A 19,194-nucleotide genomic window follows, 5' to 3' on the forward strand; every position below is an offset into this window, starting at 1 on the left:
GATCGGAAACATGTGAAATGTGACAGCCAGATGTGTTGATCTGCTGCCACTGGACACTAGGAGGTCACTGTTAAGATTTTGCGGGGGAGTGTGAGTGGATGGGGTTGGGATTAGATTTTCTGTATCGGGAGGCGAAAGCCTGAGGAAGTGTTGGGCTGCTACCAGTGCAATTGTAGGCAATATGAAAAGTGACAAGACGACTTTTTCTTGCCTTTATTTCTGCACTTACAGGGCTATGAATGATGGCACTCTTCCTAGTACGGCCTTAACTCTGTCTGAATTTATTTGTGTTCATCTAAAGGGTGTCAAAAACTCTCCGCACATTTACACTGATGCACAGCCAGAGTAACTCCACCGGCACAAGCAGAGCTCCTCTGGGTAACGCTAGTATCACGTGAAGTAGAAGTTGGCTTAGGACGTCCCTCCTTCGGAGTTTGCCGTTGTACTCAGAGGATCGACAAATTGCAAGGAGAAAACAGACGCACGTTTAAAGTTTGCAGTGGACTTTGGGGAAGAATTTTGTTTTTTTTCCCCTGAGCTTTAAGATCTCCCTTCTTCTTTCTTCTTTTCTCTCTTTATTTCATTTCCACAAAGCAAAAAAGCTAAAAAGATATCCTAAAGTGCCCAGACTTTTCGTTAGCTGAGTCAACTCAGGTAGCAGCTCCACTGGAGACGGTCATGATTTTCACAAGCTTCCGTTCTTTCCTGGCTTTCCTATGCCAAGAAAATCACAGGCTTGTTTTTCTTTCAGTCTAAATAAGGGGGACAAACTCTACTACTGCTTCCCACCTTAGAAAATTCCTCTTAACCTACTTTCTTTCCAGGCAAGACGGGAAGTCTCAGTGCAACGGGGCTTGTTCTCGCCTGATCCGCGCCGAGGGGCTCCGCCGGCTGCGGTTCTCGCGGCGGCCGGGCAGGACCTGCTTATTGCCTCTGCTGCTGTGTCACCGCCTGTCCTCGTACCTCTGACACAGAGAAGTAACACAGCGCTCGTGACAGACACATCCGAATCTTACAATAAATTGTCCATTGTTCAGGAAGCAAAATCAGGGATGGTGACAGAGGAGACAACTCGTCCCAAGGAAGTTATTACCTTGTTCCGTTAACTAATTCAAAACACATCTTCATGACAGTAGCAAAGGCAGCACAGGCAGCTTTGCTCTGTTTTATATCTAGCATAGCTGCTTCAATTTCAGTGGATTTTTTTGCTAGCCATGAAAATAACTTTCATGCCGAAAATAAAAAAGAATAAAGTAAAATTGTTGTTTTCAACACATTTCATAATTTTGGCTACTTTTGAATTAGAAGCTCTCACTAAAAATATAATACAGTTGTTATAAGAATATTACCAGTATTTTTTGTGTGAAATTCTTTTTGTAAAATGAAAATTGGCAGTATTTTTTCTATAATTTTCCATGAACATTTTGATTAGAAAAACACTTTCTGAATTCTATGAAATGTAATTTTGATATATTAAAACACTTCAGGGTTGTTGTTGTTGTTGTGGGTGTCTCGTATCTAGGAATAACATCTAGGTAGCTTTACATCTAGGGATACAAAAGGCTTGAACAAATCCTGTTTCTGAAACAGCTTGGAGATATTTAATGTCACATTAGATCAGTAATACAATTCTAAGTATTAAGCTAAAAGTCCTGTAAACTAGACATACATGTTGTTTGATGTGTTTTCATGTATGAGCTGCAGAACTTTGCAAAAAATCATTTGTGCCAATATAACAAAAGGTGTATTTGTCATTATCCTGTATCTATATGACAGGTATGATTTGCTAGTTTCTAAAACAGCATATACGCTCCGCATCCGCGGGTTTGCTGCGCGGCCGCGCTGGGTTTACCTTGCAGCTCCATCGCCACGCACAGCCCGTCCGTGCGCACAAGCGCTCACCGCTCTGCGCACATTTAAAGTGCGGTGAGCTGAGCACCGCGCTGCTGCTCCGCTCGCGTCGCTGCCTCCGGCTGCTAGAGACGGGCAGGGCTCGGGCTTTGCGGGGTTGTCTACAGCCAGGCCTGCGCGCGGGCGGCGGGACGGACACCGCACCGGGACCCCGAGGGGGCGATGCCCGCGCCGGGAGCCCCGCGGCCGCGGGGGGGCTGCCGTGCAGTGCCGCGCCGCGCCGGCAGAGGGCGCCGTCGGCCCGCGGCTGAGCGCCGCCGCGCACGGGCCGCCGGAGGGGTTTGTGGCTGCGCCGCTGAGCGCTTTCCGGAGGGGAGAAGAGAAAAAAGGGGAGAAAAGAAAGAAAGCAAAAAGAAGAAAGAAAGAAAAAGAGCAAAAAGAAAAACAAGGAAAAGAAAGGAGGAAAACTAAAGCCCGGAGAGCACAGGCGGCCCCCCCCACCCCCGCGGCTGCCGCAGCGGGACCCGCGCCCGGCCCGCTCCGCGCCCCTGCGGGCGGCGCTGCGCTGCGCGGCGGGGCGGGGCGGGGCGGGGCGGGGCGGGGCCGGGCTGCGCGGGGGCGGGGCGGGGGCGGGGCCGGGCTGCGCGGGGGCGGGGCGGGGCGGGGCGGCGGCGCGGCGCGGCCAATGGGAGGCGGGGGGGGAGCGGCGGCGGGGTGAAGAGCGGCGGCGCCGCGGAGCGCGGGCCCAAGTTTGAGCCGGGCGGCGGCAGCGGCGGCGGCGCCGCGGCTGTGGATTACAAACCGCGCGGGGCCCGCGCGCAGCGGAGGCAGCGCCGCTTCGCGTCGCCCCGGCCCCGCCGCCCGGGGCATGGTGGTGGAGGCGGCGGCGGGGTGGCGGCGCGGCTCGGGGAGCCGCGGAGCGCGGGGCCGCCGCTGAGCGGCGATGCGGAGCGGCGGCCCCGGCGGCCCGGCAGCCCCGGGGGCGCGGCGGCGGCGCTGAGCGGGCCGGCGGCGCGGTGAGTGCGCGGGTGGCGGCGAGCCCCGCGGCGCGGCGGATGCGGGCCGGGGGGCGCCGCTGAGGGCGGCGGTGGCGGCGCCGGGCCCCGCCGCGGGGCGCTGCCGCCATGGGCCGCCGCCCGCCGCCGCTGCTGCCGCTGCTGGCGGTGCTGCTGCCGGCGCTGGGCGCCGCCGCCGGGGCCGAGCCGCGGCAGGTCTTCCAGGTGCTGGAGGAGCAGCCGGCCGGCACCTGGGTGGGCACCATCGCCACCCGGCCCGGCTTCACCTACCGGCTCAGCGAGCAGCACGCGCTCTTCTCCATCAACGCCACCTCGGGCGCCCTGCACACCCGCGCCACCATCGACCGCGAGAGCCTGGCCAGCGACGTGGTGGACCTCGTGGTGCTCTCCAGCCAGCCCACCTACCCCAGCGAGGTGCGGGTGCTGGTGCTCGACCTCAATGACAACGCGCCCGTCTTCCCCGACCCCTCCATCGTGGTGACTTTCAAGGAGGACACGGGCAGCGGGCGCCAGCTCATCCTGGACACCGCCACCGACGCTGACAGCGGCACCAACGGCGTGGACCACAGCTCCTACCGCATCGTGGCCGGCAACGAGGAGGGGCGTTTCCGGCTTAACGTCACCCTCAACCCCAGCGGCGAAGGAGCTTTCCTGCACCTGGTTTCCCGAGGCGGCTTGGACCGGGAGGCCACCCCCACCTACCAGCTCTTGGTGCAGGTGGAGGACAAGGGGGAGCCTCGTCGGCGCGGGTACCTGCAGGTCAACGTCACCGTCCAGGACATCAACGACAACCCGCCCATCTTCAGCCAGGCTCTCTACCAGGCCCGAGTGCCGGAGGACGCGCCTGTTGGAGCCAGCGTTCTCCAGGTGGCAGCGGCGGATGCTGACGAAGGCACCAACGCTGACATCCGCTATCGCTTGGAAGGAGGTGACGGTGGTGGTGGTGGGGAGGGGGCCGGGAGCCTCCCGTTTGAGGTGGACCCCGAGAGCGGCGTGATCCGCATCCGGGAGCCTTTGGACTACGAGGCGCGGCAGCAGTACTCGCTGACGGTGCAGGCCGTGGACCGCGGCGTGCCCGCGCTGAGCGGCCGGGCCGAGGCCCTCATCCGTCTGCTCGACGTCAACGATAACGAGCCCCGGGTGAAGTTCCGCTACTTCCCCGCCACCTCCCGCTTTGCCTCTGTGGACGAGAACGCGGCCCCCGGCACCGTGGTGGCTCTGCTGACAGTGAGCGACGCTGACTCCCCCGCGGCCAACGGGAACATCTCCGTGTCGATCCTGGCAGGAAATGAGCAGCGGCACTTTGAGGTGCACAGCAGCAAGGTACCCAACCTCAGTCTCATAAAGGTAGCAGCCGCGTTGGACCGGGAGCGCATCCCAGCCTACAACCTCACCGTGGCGGTTGCTGATAACTATGGGGCCCCACTGCCACCCCCTGGCTCCCCAACTTCTCTTGCCCCTGACGGGGCAGCGGCTGCTCCCGTGAGCCGCTCATCGGTGGCTAGCCTGGTGATCTTTGTGAATGACATTAATGACCACCCCCCGGTCTTTGGGCAGTTGGTGTACAGGGTGAATATCAGTGAGGAGGTGCCACTGGGCAGCTACGTGCGGGGCCTGAGTGCCACGGACCGCGACTCCGGCCTCAACGCCAACCTCAAATACAGCATCGTTTCGGGCAACGAGCTTGGCTGGTTCCGCATCAGTGAGCACAGCGGGCTGGTCACGACGGCTGGCCCTGATGGTGGCACAGCTGGGCCTGCTGCAGGTATGTCCGTCACCCGTGGTCTGGACCGAGAGACTGCCTCTGAGGTGGTGCTCAACATAAGTGCCCGTGACCAGGGCGTGCAGCCCAAGTTCTCCTATGCTCAGCTGGTGGTCACCATCCTGGATGTCAATGATAACAAACCTCGCTTCAGTCAACCTGATGGCTATCGTGTGTCCCTGGCTGAAAACTCCCCTTTGGGAACTGAGTTGCTGATCCTGAGTGCTACTGATGGGGATCTGGGGGACAATGGGACTGTTCGCTTTTCTCTGCAGGAAGCTGAGCCAGCCGTGGCAGCGAGTGGCTCCTCCGCAGTGGCCCCTCGCCGGGTCTTTCGCTTGGATCCTGTGTCGGGCAAGCTCAGTACTGTCTCGCAGCTGGACAGAGAGGAGCAGGCTCACTTCTCCCTGCAGGTCCTGGCCACGGATTTAGGTTCTCCTCCTCTTTCGTCAATCGCTCGAGTTAATGTGAGTCTGCTGGATGTGAATGACAATAGCCCTGTGTTTTACCCGGTTCAATATTTTGCCCACATCCAAGAGAATGAGCCAGCTGGAACCTATGTGACCACAGTGTCTGCCAGTGACCCTGACTTGGGACCCAATGGGACAGTCAAGTACAGCATCTCGGCTGGAGACACCTCCAGGTTTCAGGTCCATCGCCAGACAGGGATCATCACAACGAAAATAGCCCTTGACAGAGAGGAGAAAACTGCTTACCAGTTGCAGATAGTGGCCACCGATGGTGGCCATCTCCAGTCACAGAACCAAGCCATTGTCACCATCACTGTCCTGGACACTCAGGACAACCCGCCTGTTTTCAGCCAGGGCATGTACAGTTTTGTTGTCTTTGAAAATGTTGCTATAGGTTACCATGTTGGTACTGTTTTTGCTTCTACCATGGACCTCAACACCAACATCAGTTACCTTATCACAAGAGGTGACCAAAGGGGCATGTTTGCCATCAACAGAGTGACAGGCCAGATCACCACAGCCAGTATTATTGATAGGGAAGAGCAAGCGTTTTATCAGCTGAAAGTGGTGGCTAGTGGTGGGGCAATAACTGGAGACACTGTGGTCAATATAACTGTCAAAGACTTAAATGACAACTCCCCTCACTTTATTCACACAGTGGAAAGTGTAAATGTGGTTGAAAACTGGAAAGCGGGGCACACCATATTCCAGGCCAAAGCTCTTGATCCTGATGAAGGTATTAATGGAGTGGTCCTTTACAGTCTTAAGCAAAACCCAAAGGGCTTGTTTTCAATCAGTGAAAAAACAGGTGCCATAAGCTTAACAGGACCACTTGACATAAATGCTGGGTCTTACCAGGTAGAGATTCTGGCCTCTGATATGGGGGTTCCACAGTTGTCCTCTAACTTTATCCTGACTGTCTCTGTTCATGATGTAAATGATAATCCACCTGTGTTTGACCAGCTTTCCTATGAAGTTACTATTTTGGAGTCAGAGGCTGTGAATTCCAGGTTCTTTAAAGTACAGGCTTCTGACAAAGATTCAGGTGTGAATGGAGAAATAGCTTACAGTATAATTGAAGGAAATACTGGGGATGCCTTTGGCATATTCCCAGATGGTCAGCTGTATATAAAGAGTGAACTGGACCGTGAACTTCAAGAAAGATATATTTTACTGGTTGTTGCCTCTGACAGAGCAGTAGAACCACTCAATGCTACTGTGAATGTTACTGTAATTCTGGAGGATGTAAATGATAATAGACCACTGTTTAACAGCACCAACTATGTTTTTTATTTTGAAGAGGAGCAGAGAGGTGGATCATATGTAGGTAAAATAAATGCTGTAGATAAAGACTTTGGGCCAAATGGTGAAGTCAGGTATTCATTTGAGCATATGCAACCAGATTTTGAGCTGAACACAATAACTGGCGAAATAACAAGCACTCATCAATTTGACAGGGAAGCTCTTATGAGACAACGGGGAGCTGCTGTATTTAGTCTTACAGTAACAGCAACAGATCAAGGGTTGCCAAAGCCCCTGAAAGATCAGGCAACTGTACAAATCTACATGAAAGATATCAATGATAATGCCCCCAAATTTTTAAAAGATCTCTACCAAGCTACTGTATCAGAATTAGCAGCAAATCTGACACAGGTTCTGAGAGTTTCTGCCTCAGATGTTGATGAAGGGAATAATGGGTTGATTCACTATTATGTAATCAAGGGAAATGAAGAAAACCAGTTTACAATAGATAGTAGCACAGGCCAGGTGACATTAATAGGCAAACTAGATCATGAAGCTACTGCATCGTATTCACTTGTCATCCAAGCAGTAGACTCTGGAACAGTTTCCCTAAGCTCAACTTGCACATTGAGCATTGATGTATTGGATGAAAATGACAACAGTCCTTCCTTCCCTAAATCAACTTTGCTGGTGGATGTCTTGGAAAATATGAGAGTTGGTGAACTTGTGTCCTCTGTCACTGCCACTGATTCTGATTCAGGTGACAATGCTGACCTCCATTATAGCATTACAGGGACAAACAATCATGGGACCTTTAGCATCAGTCCCAACACCGGTAGTATTTTTCTTGCAAAAAAATTGGACTTTGAGACACAATCTTTATATAAGCTAAATATAACAGCAAAAGACCAAGGAAGGCCACCACGGTCATCTACAATGTCAGTAGTAATACATGTTAGGGATTTTAATGACAACCCTCCTAATTTTCCTCCGGGGGACATTTTTAAATCTATTGTTGAGAATGTTCCTGTTGGTAGTTCTGTCATTTCTGTAACTGCTCATGATCCAGATGCGGATATTAATGGGCAGTTAACATATGCAATCATTCAACAGATGCCAAGAGGTAACCATTTCCGTATAGATGAAGTCAGAGGGACAATATTTACTGATGCTGAAATAGATCGCGAATTTGCTAATCTCTTTGAATTAACAGTCAAAGCCACTGATCAGGCTGTTCCTGTGGAATCCAGACGATTTGCTCTGAAGAATGTGACCATTTTGGTGACAGATCAAAATGACAATGTTCCTGTGTTCATATCTCAAAATGCTCTTGCAGCCGACCCTTCAGTTGTGATCGGTTCAATCCTAACTACAATTATTGCTTCAGATCCTGATGAGGGTGCCAATGGGGAAGTGGAATATGAAATAATCAATGGAGATACCGAAACCTTCATTGTGGATCGTTACAGCGGAGATCTAAGAGTAGCATCAGCTTTGGTGCCTTCTCAGCTAATCTACAATCTCATAGTTTCAGCCACGGATCTTGGCCCCGAAAGAAGAAGATCTACCACTGAGATGACTATAATTCTGCAAGGGGTTGATGGGCCTATCTTCACTCAGCCGAAATATATAACTATCTTAAAAGAAGGTGAACCTATTGGGACAAACGTCATATCTATAGAAGCAGCTAGTCCACGGGGTTCGGAGGCTCAGGTGGAATATTACATAGTGTCTGTCCGCTGTGAAGATAAAAGTCTGGGACGCCTCTTTACCATTGGGCGCCATACTGGTGTGATCCAGACTGCTGCCATTTTGGACAGGGAGCAAGGAGCGCGTCTCTACTTGGTGGATGTTTATGCCATTGAAAAATCATCTGCTTTGCCCCGCACGCAGCGAGCAGAGGTAAAATTTTTACATGGTGATTATCTACACATTTCCTTCTTAACTAAGCCATTTTATGTGTTTGTTGTGTTACCTGACCATTTTAAAGATGTTAGTGCACAGAAGAAGTGAGCTGAAAATTAAGTCTGTTGGTTTACTAGTTCAAGATAACCTTTCAGTCGGTGTGCCTCCTCAGCTGTTTTCCTCAAAGCTGCCTCTCTAGAAATTTGGGAGAGGTTTGGGTGTAGCTTAAGCTTTGCTACTCCAAGCATGACACTGGTAAAATAAATTTTAGGTACTAAATATTTTAGCTTTAATCACAGGCGTCCCTGAGTTTTGCATGCCTTCTCATTTTAGCAATCATTAATTAGTTTTAGTCTTTCTATTCCTATGTGAGCTATTACTGGACTTCTTTTATTACAGTTGTCATGTCAATATGTGTCTGAGAATTGGCCAATAGGGGATTGCTGTCTGAACAGTTTGTTTAGTGTCCCAGGTCTGGACATACTTATTCTCCCCTCCCTTGTGGTGTTCCTGGTTAAGTTCCTCAAATGGATCTCTTCATATTTTGCAGATCTACTGTTATTCCTTTATGTTCACAGATGAGCATAAAAAATGTCTTGTTTCTGTTCTCAGATGTGCCTGACTTATAACAGTATTAACACTTCAGCAGAAAACTTTCCTTATCAGAATGCCATTTGCTTTGCAGTTGACTGAAGGGTCTTTAAGTGCTCTCTGCATAATTAGCTTGAGCAGCGAAGGGTGGAAAACGGATCTGAAACCTCAGCTGTGAGGTGCAAATATTGTAATTGCCACTTCTTAGTGTATGTTAATTGAACCACAGAGCTAAGAGCGTACGCCATTCATATCGCCTTCTAGATGAAGACTGAAAAAGCTGTTGTGAAAGGGAGTCTTGTTTGGTTTAACTTCCACCGTATCTGGAGCTGCCTTCCGCATCTTGCTATGAGTCACTTAACTTTCACTCCCTGGCAGTCCGGAGCCGGCACTGTTGAGTAGGTCAACCAGCAGGGAATGCTGGAGGGCGCAGTGGTCCAACCCTTTCCCTCACCAGCACGTTACCTCAATATTTGCATAGCCTTTTGCATCCTGGACCTTACCCTCATATGTATTTCCACTTCAGAGATAGGTCTTTCAGTTCTGAGCCACCAATGATACTGTGGTCGTTTGGGGTCTTTTTGTCTTAGTGAGTGTGGTATTTTTAACGCTGTTACTTGGCATCTGTAGCTTTTTGTTTTAATCGGCCCTTTGTTTTACTGCTTTAAGTACGATCTGTAAAGGCATGTAGCCTCACTTTCTCTTACTGGTAGTACTTGACACTACAAAATGATCATATGTTTAAAGTTGGGGGTTTGAGCAGTGCTTAAACTCAGAAAAGATCTGTCAATCTGTGTAATGGAGCTTATTTGAATGGTGTACATAGTGTAAAGTTTTTTGTTTGATTATCATACGAGGAAGAACTGTAAGGTATCTGAACGCTGCCAGTTTTAGAAGTAAGTGCTATTAGTTTATGTAGTGCCTGTTACTTTCATGATAAAAGGTTCCTGTTGTATAGGTCTTTGCACCCTTGCTAGTAACTTGTAGGAGATTAAAGCAAAAATTGATAAAGTTGAATTAGATCATTTTTTGTTCTGATGAACAGTTGTTTTGAGGATTAAGTCTTTCTCAGTGGGTATTTGGCTGACAATCCCACAACTGTTAGTCCGCCCATGTGAGTGAAGAGCTTCTTTCCTGAAGGGCTGATAGGGGACCCTATGGTTGGGATAGTTTCACATATTATAAAAGTATTTAATAAGAATATTTGAGCAATGAAGAAAACAATCATTGAAATCTTAAACCAATTTTACATTGTTGAGCACAAACCACTCCTGTAATCAAAAGCAAATGTTTTATTCTGCAAAGACTATTGAAAGCAATAGTCAGGGGCTAGGATTTCATATTACTATTGGTTGCATCTTTATAGTTTCTAAAACACATTTTCCCCCCAAACAAACACTAGTTTACTGTGCTGTTTTAGAAATATATTATGAATGATAGTTAGATTTCAATGTTAAAAAATAAAAAAGCCCATAATCACATGCAGTCTTTCTCAACTGACTTAGACTTAGTTTCCCTCAGAGAGCTTTTGCTATCCCACTTTTGCAGAACTACTATACTAATGTTCTGTATGCCAGCTGACCATCCGTGGGTGCTGAATAAGCTATGCAACTTTTTCCTATGTTGCTTTTCAGCAATAACATTTTTCGTTTGCTGAGCAGTGGTTTGAAGTAGTGAGTGCATGCATTTCAGCCTTAGTTTACTGCCAGTCTTCTTTCATAAGAAACAGCCAGTGCCCAAGCACATGAGCACTACCTCTTTACCTTTAAAAGCCCACCTTAAAAAGTGCTTGTGCTAAAGTCTTCGTACATCAAATCTGTAATTCAGCAGCTTTAATGTTTTCCTTGAATTCTAATTTGTAAGGTGATGACCAGAATGGCAGAATGGCCAGAACACTGATTAAGGACAATGAAAGTGTGTGAACCGCTGGAATATTTAAGGCCACAGAACTGAAGTACTCTTTTGTACGTAATGTCTTCACCTCAGCTTTGTAGGGACAGTGTTATAATTCAGGGTTCATGCTGGCATACATGGACAAGCTAGGATGTCAGGTATCACTGCATGTGAAGCTGTCACTTTTCTGAGCGGATGAACTGTGTGGTCATGTGTTTTGTTAATGAGAAAAAGATGAACTCTTGCATTTTCCTTCTCCTCTCTCTTACAAAGAGTATAGGAGGAAAAGAATACTGATAGGATATGCTTAACATCTCTATTCTTCCTTACTGCTTGCTACACTTTTTGCCTTGACATGCCACATCACCTTAGTTGCACTTTGACACGTAAGTGATCCAGCAAGTAGTCGGAGCCACTCGCTGCTAAACTTGCCAGCCAAGATCACAGAGAGCAGCAGTAGCAAGGAAAGGTTATTGAATCCTTTTCCTAACTTAAGCTTTAGGAATGGTTATAGGTATGAGTTAGAGGGCTATTTGCAGGTTTGGAAACAGTTACTAGGCATTGTCTAGCCAGCAGACAGAGCATGTTTGTGTGAAACCACTTATTCTATAATAAGTCTAGTCTTTGAATCCTTGTCCTTGGGAAATGGTATGATTGGGAGCTTTTCCTAGGCTCTGTCACTGAACTCCTTCTTTTCTATAGTGCAGCATATTGCAATGATCCACCCAGTGCTCCAGCTGAAAAAGGAAGTCTCTTCCTAGTCTTGCCCGTCCCTGGGGTTTGCCATACAGGATCATTTATTCATGTAATCATACAGATTCATTTATTATGTAGCTACCAGGGTTGTATGCTCGCTCTTTGTAAAGACAGGGCCCAAGGTTAAGAGCTATGCAATGACAGGATGGTGAGGGAATCCCCTTCTGACCCAGAGCAGTTGACATATGCCCTGAAAATGAAGGCTTACAGTATATGTTCGTAAAGCAATGCCAAGTAGTTTAAAAAAGTAAGAACTGCTTATTTAAAGCATTTTAAAAGTATGTTTCATACTTTTGTATGTTTCCATGCTTATGATATGTAAAGAAGTGTTTTTTTTTTTAAAAAAAGTCATGAGGTAAGCTTTGTGCTCAAAGTACCAAATAGCTTGAGACTTGGAATGAAAACATAAGGGCTCATTCCACTGTATTTTACAGCTAGATAGTATACTTTTGGATAGCTGTGTTATAGACTTTGAAAGGCATGGAGTTTTTGTTTTTAATCTTGTTGCCTATTGCTCTTTATGATCTATGCTGACTAAAACCAGATTATTTGCCCCCTCCCACTGCCCTTTTATTAGTCATTAGGTATTGCATTGTTCTTCTGTGGTAAAAATAACATAAGCATCCTGATGGGAGCCCTTCTGTACTGTTTACCACTTTGCATGTCTATGAGCATGTTTCTGCTGAAAAAGAAACTGATTGCTTACTCCTTTCTCTTGGCTCTCTAGCATAAATTCTCTTTAAACCCCTTCAAACAGGTGTTTGAGGGTTTCACCATCATGATTATATTTAATGTAGAAAGTTTTAATGAATATTGGGATCACACTAAAACTACACATTTTTATTCCATCTGGGTTTCCAAAACAAAAAATGCATGTTGTATGGTGGTTCAGATGATATTATGCTTTGGAACACTCTAGTCACACCCTATTTCTGGGAGGGCAATAATGAATAGGAACATGAGGATAATACCCAGTCTTCTTTAATCTACTAGGGATTAAAGAGAATTAGACAGAACGTCTAGTTTGCATGTTTAACCCTTAAGTGGATACCTTCCTTCAAAGAAGCAGTAGGTTTGCTGGGAACCAATGGTGCTAACATGTTTATAAGCTATGAGAAATGAAAGGGTAATGGTTTGGGAGTTTTTCAGTTAAACGTCTTCCGAATGTTTTAAGTAGTCCAAGTTCATAGCTTCCAAGGAAGGAAGAAAATAGTATACATTTTAAATCAAAGAATGCACACATAGTCGTGTTAGATGCTACCAGAGGCAGATCTGTGCACAGGATTCCTTGCCTCTTTAGAACTGCTACGGGTATAGGTGGAAAATGGTAAGGGACTGGATACATCCATTTTTAAAATAAAATCAGTTTACTTCAATCAAATGTTCATCTTGCATGCCCTGTCTGTGTCTGCCAGTGCCCTGCCTTTGTCCTTCCAGTTTGACTTTTTCTGATCCAGCCGGTTCCTCTGGGTTGTAGCTTTATGAATTAGGCTGCCTGCATGCCCACCCTGCCTTTCCTTGATTTATGCAGTCCTTAGCTCCATCGTTCAGCCTCTGCTGTTTACCCAGCACACATTTTTTGCTGTGTTTGTGCCTGCTCCTTTCATTATCCCATTTTGTGGCTTCACAGGTCAGTCCAGCCTAGGTCCTTTGACTAAGCTTCCTTTGGGTATCTGAAGTCCTGCACCGCATGGGTCTCTACTGGACTTAAGAGTGAGATGGAGGTATTTAGGTATTTCAAAAAAAAGTTTCCTCCACTGCATGCGTCCAGTGCAGAGCTCCAAAAACTCAGCGTAAGAAAGGGAAGATGATCCCTATTAGGAATACCAGAATTTGCCTGGGTCTAGAGCTGTGGGAGTGCTGCGGTTCCCTCGTGCTGCGTGTGCCGGGTACCAGCCTGGAGCCGTGTGGGGTACCACTGGGGTTACGTGTGGCAAAGCCTGGCAACATACGGCCTAGGCTTAATGTCACTTTGTCTGAGAAGTGGAAAGATGTGAATTGGTAGGGCAAAGCCTTTAAGGTATTATTTTTCTGACCAATCTGGGTAACAACACAGAGCTTTAAATTTAGTAAGAGAACCTGAAACACTTTTGGTAAGTATTTTCTGGCATGTCTCATATTTACCAGTACAAGCATGAACAATGGGGCACTCGTTGTGTTCGTACTACTTATGAATCATTTTATTCTTTAGTGATACATGGCACATTAATTGTAGCTTGACAAAGGAAATTACTTATGAAACATTTGAGTAAACAATGAAATTCTGCCTCCTTGTCAAAGTTCCAAAGCTAATTTTTTTCTTAGTGCTGGTATCATTGATTCTGAGAAACGTGTAATTATTTAACTTATTGCTGTCACTTGCACTGCTCTGAAAAAGAATCTGAGCTTTCCTTGAATACAAGTGGGAGATGAATGTGACCTGTGTCAAAAACTGTTCCAAACCAATCTGTGCTTTTCAGATAGTTCAGGGTTGTCCCTATGTTCATCATTCATTTCTTTAATGGCTTTCTTGCTAAATTCTCTTAATATTCAGAATTTTTCATTTCTTCCTTCAAAGCCTTATGAAATGACCTTGAAAAAATGCACAATTTTTATGTTGTCACTAGATTTTTAAAAGCAACAGTCTTTATTATGGAAAATAGTACTTTTCATATGTCTCTAAGGCAAACATTATGAATAAAGTGCCAAAACCAGTGCAAAATTTTCACGTGCTTAATTTTGCCAAATACTAAATTCTTCATAAAAACCTCTAAATGATTCTTAGGTTCTATTGATGTTAACAAGCAAGTCTTTTTCCAGGTAAAATGATACCCCCCAATTTATTAGAGTGCGGGTTTCTTTCTAGGTTTTAGTCTTACATGAAGCAGTTGGTGGCTGTTTATTAATGAGAAGAACTTCCTTCAGACCTTGGTCACCAGAGTTCCTATGGTCTTGTTATCTACAGGTATCATCATTAGCTTTTCTGCGATAAAACTATGTTGTTGCTGGCTCCTTAAATCTTTATTGTCTTTGGCTATTTCCTGTGCATTTCTTAACCCTTCAGACAGCAAGTCCCACACTCTCTCAGAGGATGTTTGTACCCTTTTGATGGATGAAAGGAGACTCCAGACGCTTTCATGGTCTTTTTTAAAGACATCGAATATTGCTGAAACACCCTTAAAGGGTTGTTCCCTCCTTTCCTCCCCAAAACCAAAGTGTTGGTATAGTTTATATCAAAGCAACCTCCTGCCATGACAGTTATACTAGTCTAGGTTGTTTTAACTGTGTCTAGACTAGGGAATAGCATTACTGTTAACTCAGTTGGGTTCGTTACCAGTATAATTATGTCTGTGCATAACCTGTGTGTAGACAAGCTGTAATACTCTAGGGTTCTAATTAAAAATGAAATTTATTGCAAATAAAATTGAAGTAAAACAAAGAATTTTCCTAACATACTTGTAAAGAAATGTGATGCCAGGTCATTGATGGTACATCATATGACCTGCTCCAGTAAATTTATAGCTTTACTTCACTTTGCCAAGAATAATATCAGATATGTTAGGGGAACTGTGTCTTTGTTTTAACATGATGTTTCTCTCTATTCTAATAAATCTTATTTTTAATTAGATCCCTTAGTCTAGACTGTCACCCAGGTTTGTTTTTTGTAGAGATCTATTTTTGTTGACTTCCTCAGAGCAATAACATACCAAAAGGGTAGTAGAACAGATGGAAACTGATAGCTATGATTATGCTGTAAAAATACATACATTCACATTAGTTAATGCAAAAGAATTTCAGAGAACCTCTTATGGAAATGGTAATTTATGAGCCAACAGCTATGCAAAAAATAATGCAGAGGAGCATTTGCCTTAGTATATAATATTCTGCAGTGTTCACACATCACACACTGTTAATAGGCTATTGCTCATATTGACATAGTCATCTTGGATTAGTATGTAAGAGTTTACATACTATATTTAACACAGCCATCCAGACATCCAGCTATACAGACAGAAGGGCATTCTGATGTTATCTGGCAAAAACATGTATCTAGTAAAAACATTCAGCAGCTAAGGTTCAGATGAATGGGCGGAACTGCGAGGGCTTCTTTTGAAGAAGAGTATCTTCTGCGGGGGCATGAACTCCCCCCATGGGCCTGAGGTGGGATCCCCTTGTGGAGGGTTTCTGGGGGCAGCTGGGCAAGGGAAGCTAGCAGACCCAACTGTGGTGTGGAGGGAAAGTCAAAGAGCATCTTTGGGCTAACTGAGTGGCAGAGAAGTGTATGTATGCAGCTTGCCTTTTTGCTGATCCCCTGAGGCCTGTTGGCTACCTCCATGGGTTGGTCAGGTGCTGGGAGATGTTTGTGTGCTGCTCCCTGGGGTTGCCGCAGACGGACTCGGCTCCATGCATTTAGCATCCCCTAAGAGATCTGAAATGTGAAGAAAGGATTTCTCTCACAAATCTGTGCTAAGTGAAACAAATAGAAGTAGCTTTGAGATGTGCTGTATACGAAGTATCATCAGTGTTAACATGAAAATAACTGTTGGTTTCAGATATTGACATTATTCAGCCTCGCCTAATGGCCAATTACGCTCCTCTAAATACTCCTGTGTGTATGCGCTTGTAAAAATAATGATCTCCTCAGGCAATCAGTTGAATGCACTCAGAAGACAACCAAACTGTCAAACACTATAGTTTTCTCTACAGCATCCACCTGTTCTGTTTCCCCGTGCTCACAACGTACCTGTCTTGGCTGCTCTCCAACAGCACTCAAGCCCTGATTTGTCATTTTGAGCAGAAGTGTGTGAAGGCAAGGGAAAAGGAGCAGTGTGACTCAAGGTTATGGTGTGCTTTCCCTCTATGTTACTCTTCTGACTCTCCTAAAAGTGAAGGAGGACACAATTGTTTCTTGCCTAATACCTGTGGTATAAAGTACTCGATGGAGGTTCATCACAGAGTAATTGTATGTTAAGTTGTACTTGGTGTGGAGCATCCCACAAAGACTGTTACGTTGCAGAACGTCGCCAGGAACCTGAACTCGGATATGTTCTTTGTAAATGTAAGGCATCAGAGAAAGAAGAAAACTACTCTTTCAAGGGTTGATGTTGGTAGGTGTCTTTTGGACCTCTGCCTCCAGCATGGTGAAGGGTGAAGTGCGTCTCCTTCTCCTAGAGGCCAGGGCTTTTGTACCAAGAGCTGTACAGTGGAGCCCAGCCTACTGTGCCCTGTTTGCATTGAACACACTGCTCCTATATATTTTGCTGCTTCCATGTGTGTGGGAAGTCTCTGTTCAGCTTAATATATTGCACATTTATACCCCCTCCCATTATTAAATGATTTTAACTTCTGAGGGGTAATGGTGCAATTTACTTTTTATTTAATTGTGTATGAATGGCATTGATAAAACTGATGAGCTGGAGTGTTTGAATGTCTTACAAGCTAATTTTGACTCATTTCCAGGCCCCTACTTGGAGTATTTTATTTTTTATATATATAAAAAAACATTTTTTTTTAATGGGGCGGCTTATTAGCATAGACCATAATAATCATTCTTGCTGACTGAAATGAAGAGTGGATTTGTGAGCTGTGCTGCAAGAATGAATGCATGAAAGTCCCTTTCATGACTTGGAGTTTTGTCCCTGTCCTTGCCTTGAGGAGAGGCAGGGGGGGATGAGCACTCTGGGGAGCATAGCCATGCGTGTGCATTGTACGCTTAGGAGCAGGATCTGAAATCATGTGTACTTTTTTATTTATTTTTATTTTTAATCAGACATCAAATGTAAAACTATCCTGAGCTGATTCAAAGCTCTACTTTTTTTATTGCTGCTAACATGAGTTTAACATATCCTCCATGAAGTGAAAAATGAAGAAAAAAGGCAGAATGTTCACTTAGTGAACAGTGCTTGTTAAGAAAAGCTTTAAGGGATTTTATAACTGAAGGGTTCCTTTGCAGGTATATTCAATTTTAATGCTTTTGAAGCCATTTCAAGATTTTGTTTCTCATTAAAATATGAATGAGTAAAATTTTAACTTACAGTTGTAAGTAAATAATTTGTATCTATTCTTTTTTGGGTTTGTTTTTTAGCCAGATAGTATACTAGTTTTATTTTTGGTAGCTGCAACATTTCTTGAAGTCTAATCCACAGGAAAGCTATTAATTTGAAGAATGTGTATATGATGTTTCACCTACCCAGATCTGTAGTTTTCTTTTTAATTTATATCCTTCTTGTGTGGAATTAATTTAAATAGCATCCAGAACTAGATAATGCTAAGTTAAACTCGGCAATAGCAATTGGCTTTCAAAACAAAGATTTGATGTGTAGCAGCTGGAGAGAGAAAATACCAAGTTTGCATCACAAGGTACATATATAGAGGCAGAGGAACGAAAATACTACTAAAAATTTTAAGCTAAAGGTGTGAGTTTGCCATAGGCACTGTATTTGGGGAAATGTGTAATCATGTTTTCTTCACAGTGTACCAGGAGATGAATTGTTCCTGGGAGAACCAGAGAGAAAACTCTATGGAGTGAGGGCTTTTCATGTAAACTCCTTTTGGATCGTTTTTGATAAATTAAGAGAATTCTACTGACATAGTTCAGAGGAATAAATAAGATGCCTGAGCTAAGGTATATATGTCTGTAGTATATCTACTTAAAGCTTGGTATTTTCCATAGGGTTTTTCTTTTGTGTCATGTTACATTTCAGGTTCCCTGGTGCTTTCCCCATTCCACATTCTTTATTCTTTTCAATACAACAAATCTTTTTAATCCATCAAAATGTCATGCTGTCTGAAATATGAAGACATGTTGCAATTACAAGGCTGGGAGCAGAAGGCAAACTCTGTAGTTTATTACACTCTTAGTCTTTAGAGACTTGCATTTTTGTTTATGTGTGTATTTACTTAAATCATTATCCCCTCCCTCCCCCCATGTTTTGGGGCATTTTGTTTTTGTTTAGTTTCATTCTATTCGCCTTAAGTCAATGGAGTCTTTATCCCTGTCTTCTCTGGGAAAAGGATTTGTGCATTTCTGATTTCAGTGAACAACTAAAGGAAAATCTAAATTTTTAACCCTCGTAGGGTTATGTCAGATCACCTGAAAAATAATTTGTGGTTGTGAAAATCTTACGTGAAATAGAGATTTTCTTTCCACTGTGGTTCTCTCTAACAACGCTCTTAATTCATGCATTTCTAACTTTCAAAGAGTCAGTTTGTTTTATTAAGTATAAAATTCTTACATCAAGTGATTCCTATGATCAGCACTGAAAGTTGCATTTTTTAAATCATTTGTTTATTTCTCTGTGCAGTGTTGTCAAGTGGGGTTGCAGTTATTCACTATAAGGTTAAGTGATCATGTAGCGATCATAATTAATTAAACATAAGCAATGATGCCTTATTATTTTAAGTCCTGCAACTGACAGATTTAGCACACTACTTGACCCATGTACTGATGGAGAGAGGAGGAAGTGGGAGTGAACATTTTCTTTACAGGGCAGGATGATATTGGGTAGGAGAAAACTGCGCACACGCCTGCCAAAATACTTGGATCAAACTAAAGGAACACAGATGGCTGAGGCTGATAAAGGTGTCTGTTATTGTGGGTTTTTTTCTTTTTTTTTCTGTGCAGTACTGTTTTGAGTTTGTGTGTAAAAGAGAGGTAGGAGGGGAGGAAGAAGACTATATGAATATGTTTATTTTAATACATTTTATGGTTTAAGAAAAGTTGTATTCA

At 44.9% G+C, this 19,194-nt stretch overlaps 1 protein-coding gene and 1 long non-coding RNA gene across 2 annotated transcripts in view; one reads left to right on the plus strand and one right to left on the minus strand.

Moving 5' to 3' along the window:
• Window positions 1-262: 262 nt before the first annotated feature.
• Window positions 263-2,427, minus strand: LOC135328382 (uncharacterized). Its single transcript, XR_010389211.1, has 2 exons — window positions 1,853-2,427; window positions 263-965 (listed from the first exon to the last, which is right to left on the minus strand). It is a non-coding gene; the product is annotated as an uncharacterized LOC135328382 (long non-coding RNA).
• A 395-nt stretch (window positions 2,428-2,822) lies between these two features.
• Window positions 2,823-19,194, plus strand: part of FAT4 (FAT atypical cadherin 4) — a 149,237-nt gene continuing 132,865 nt past the window's right edge. Inside the window, exon 1 of the mRNA XM_026122491.2 lies at window positions 2,823-8,243. Coding sequence (XP_025978276.2) covers window positions 2,976-8,243 — 5,268 coding nt within the window. The 5' untranslated portion in view covers window positions 2,823-2,975. The remainder of the gene's footprint in view (window positions 8,244-19,194) is intronic.

This window comes from Dromaius novaehollandiae, chromosome 4 (genome assembly GCF_036370855.1).
Source record: "Dromaius novaehollandiae isolate bDroNov1 chromosome 4, bDroNov1.hap1, whole genome shotgun sequence".
In the NCBI taxonomy this organism is placed as follows: domain Eukaryota; kingdom Metazoa; phylum Chordata; class Aves; order Casuariiformes; family Dromaiidae; genus Dromaius; species Dromaius novaehollandiae.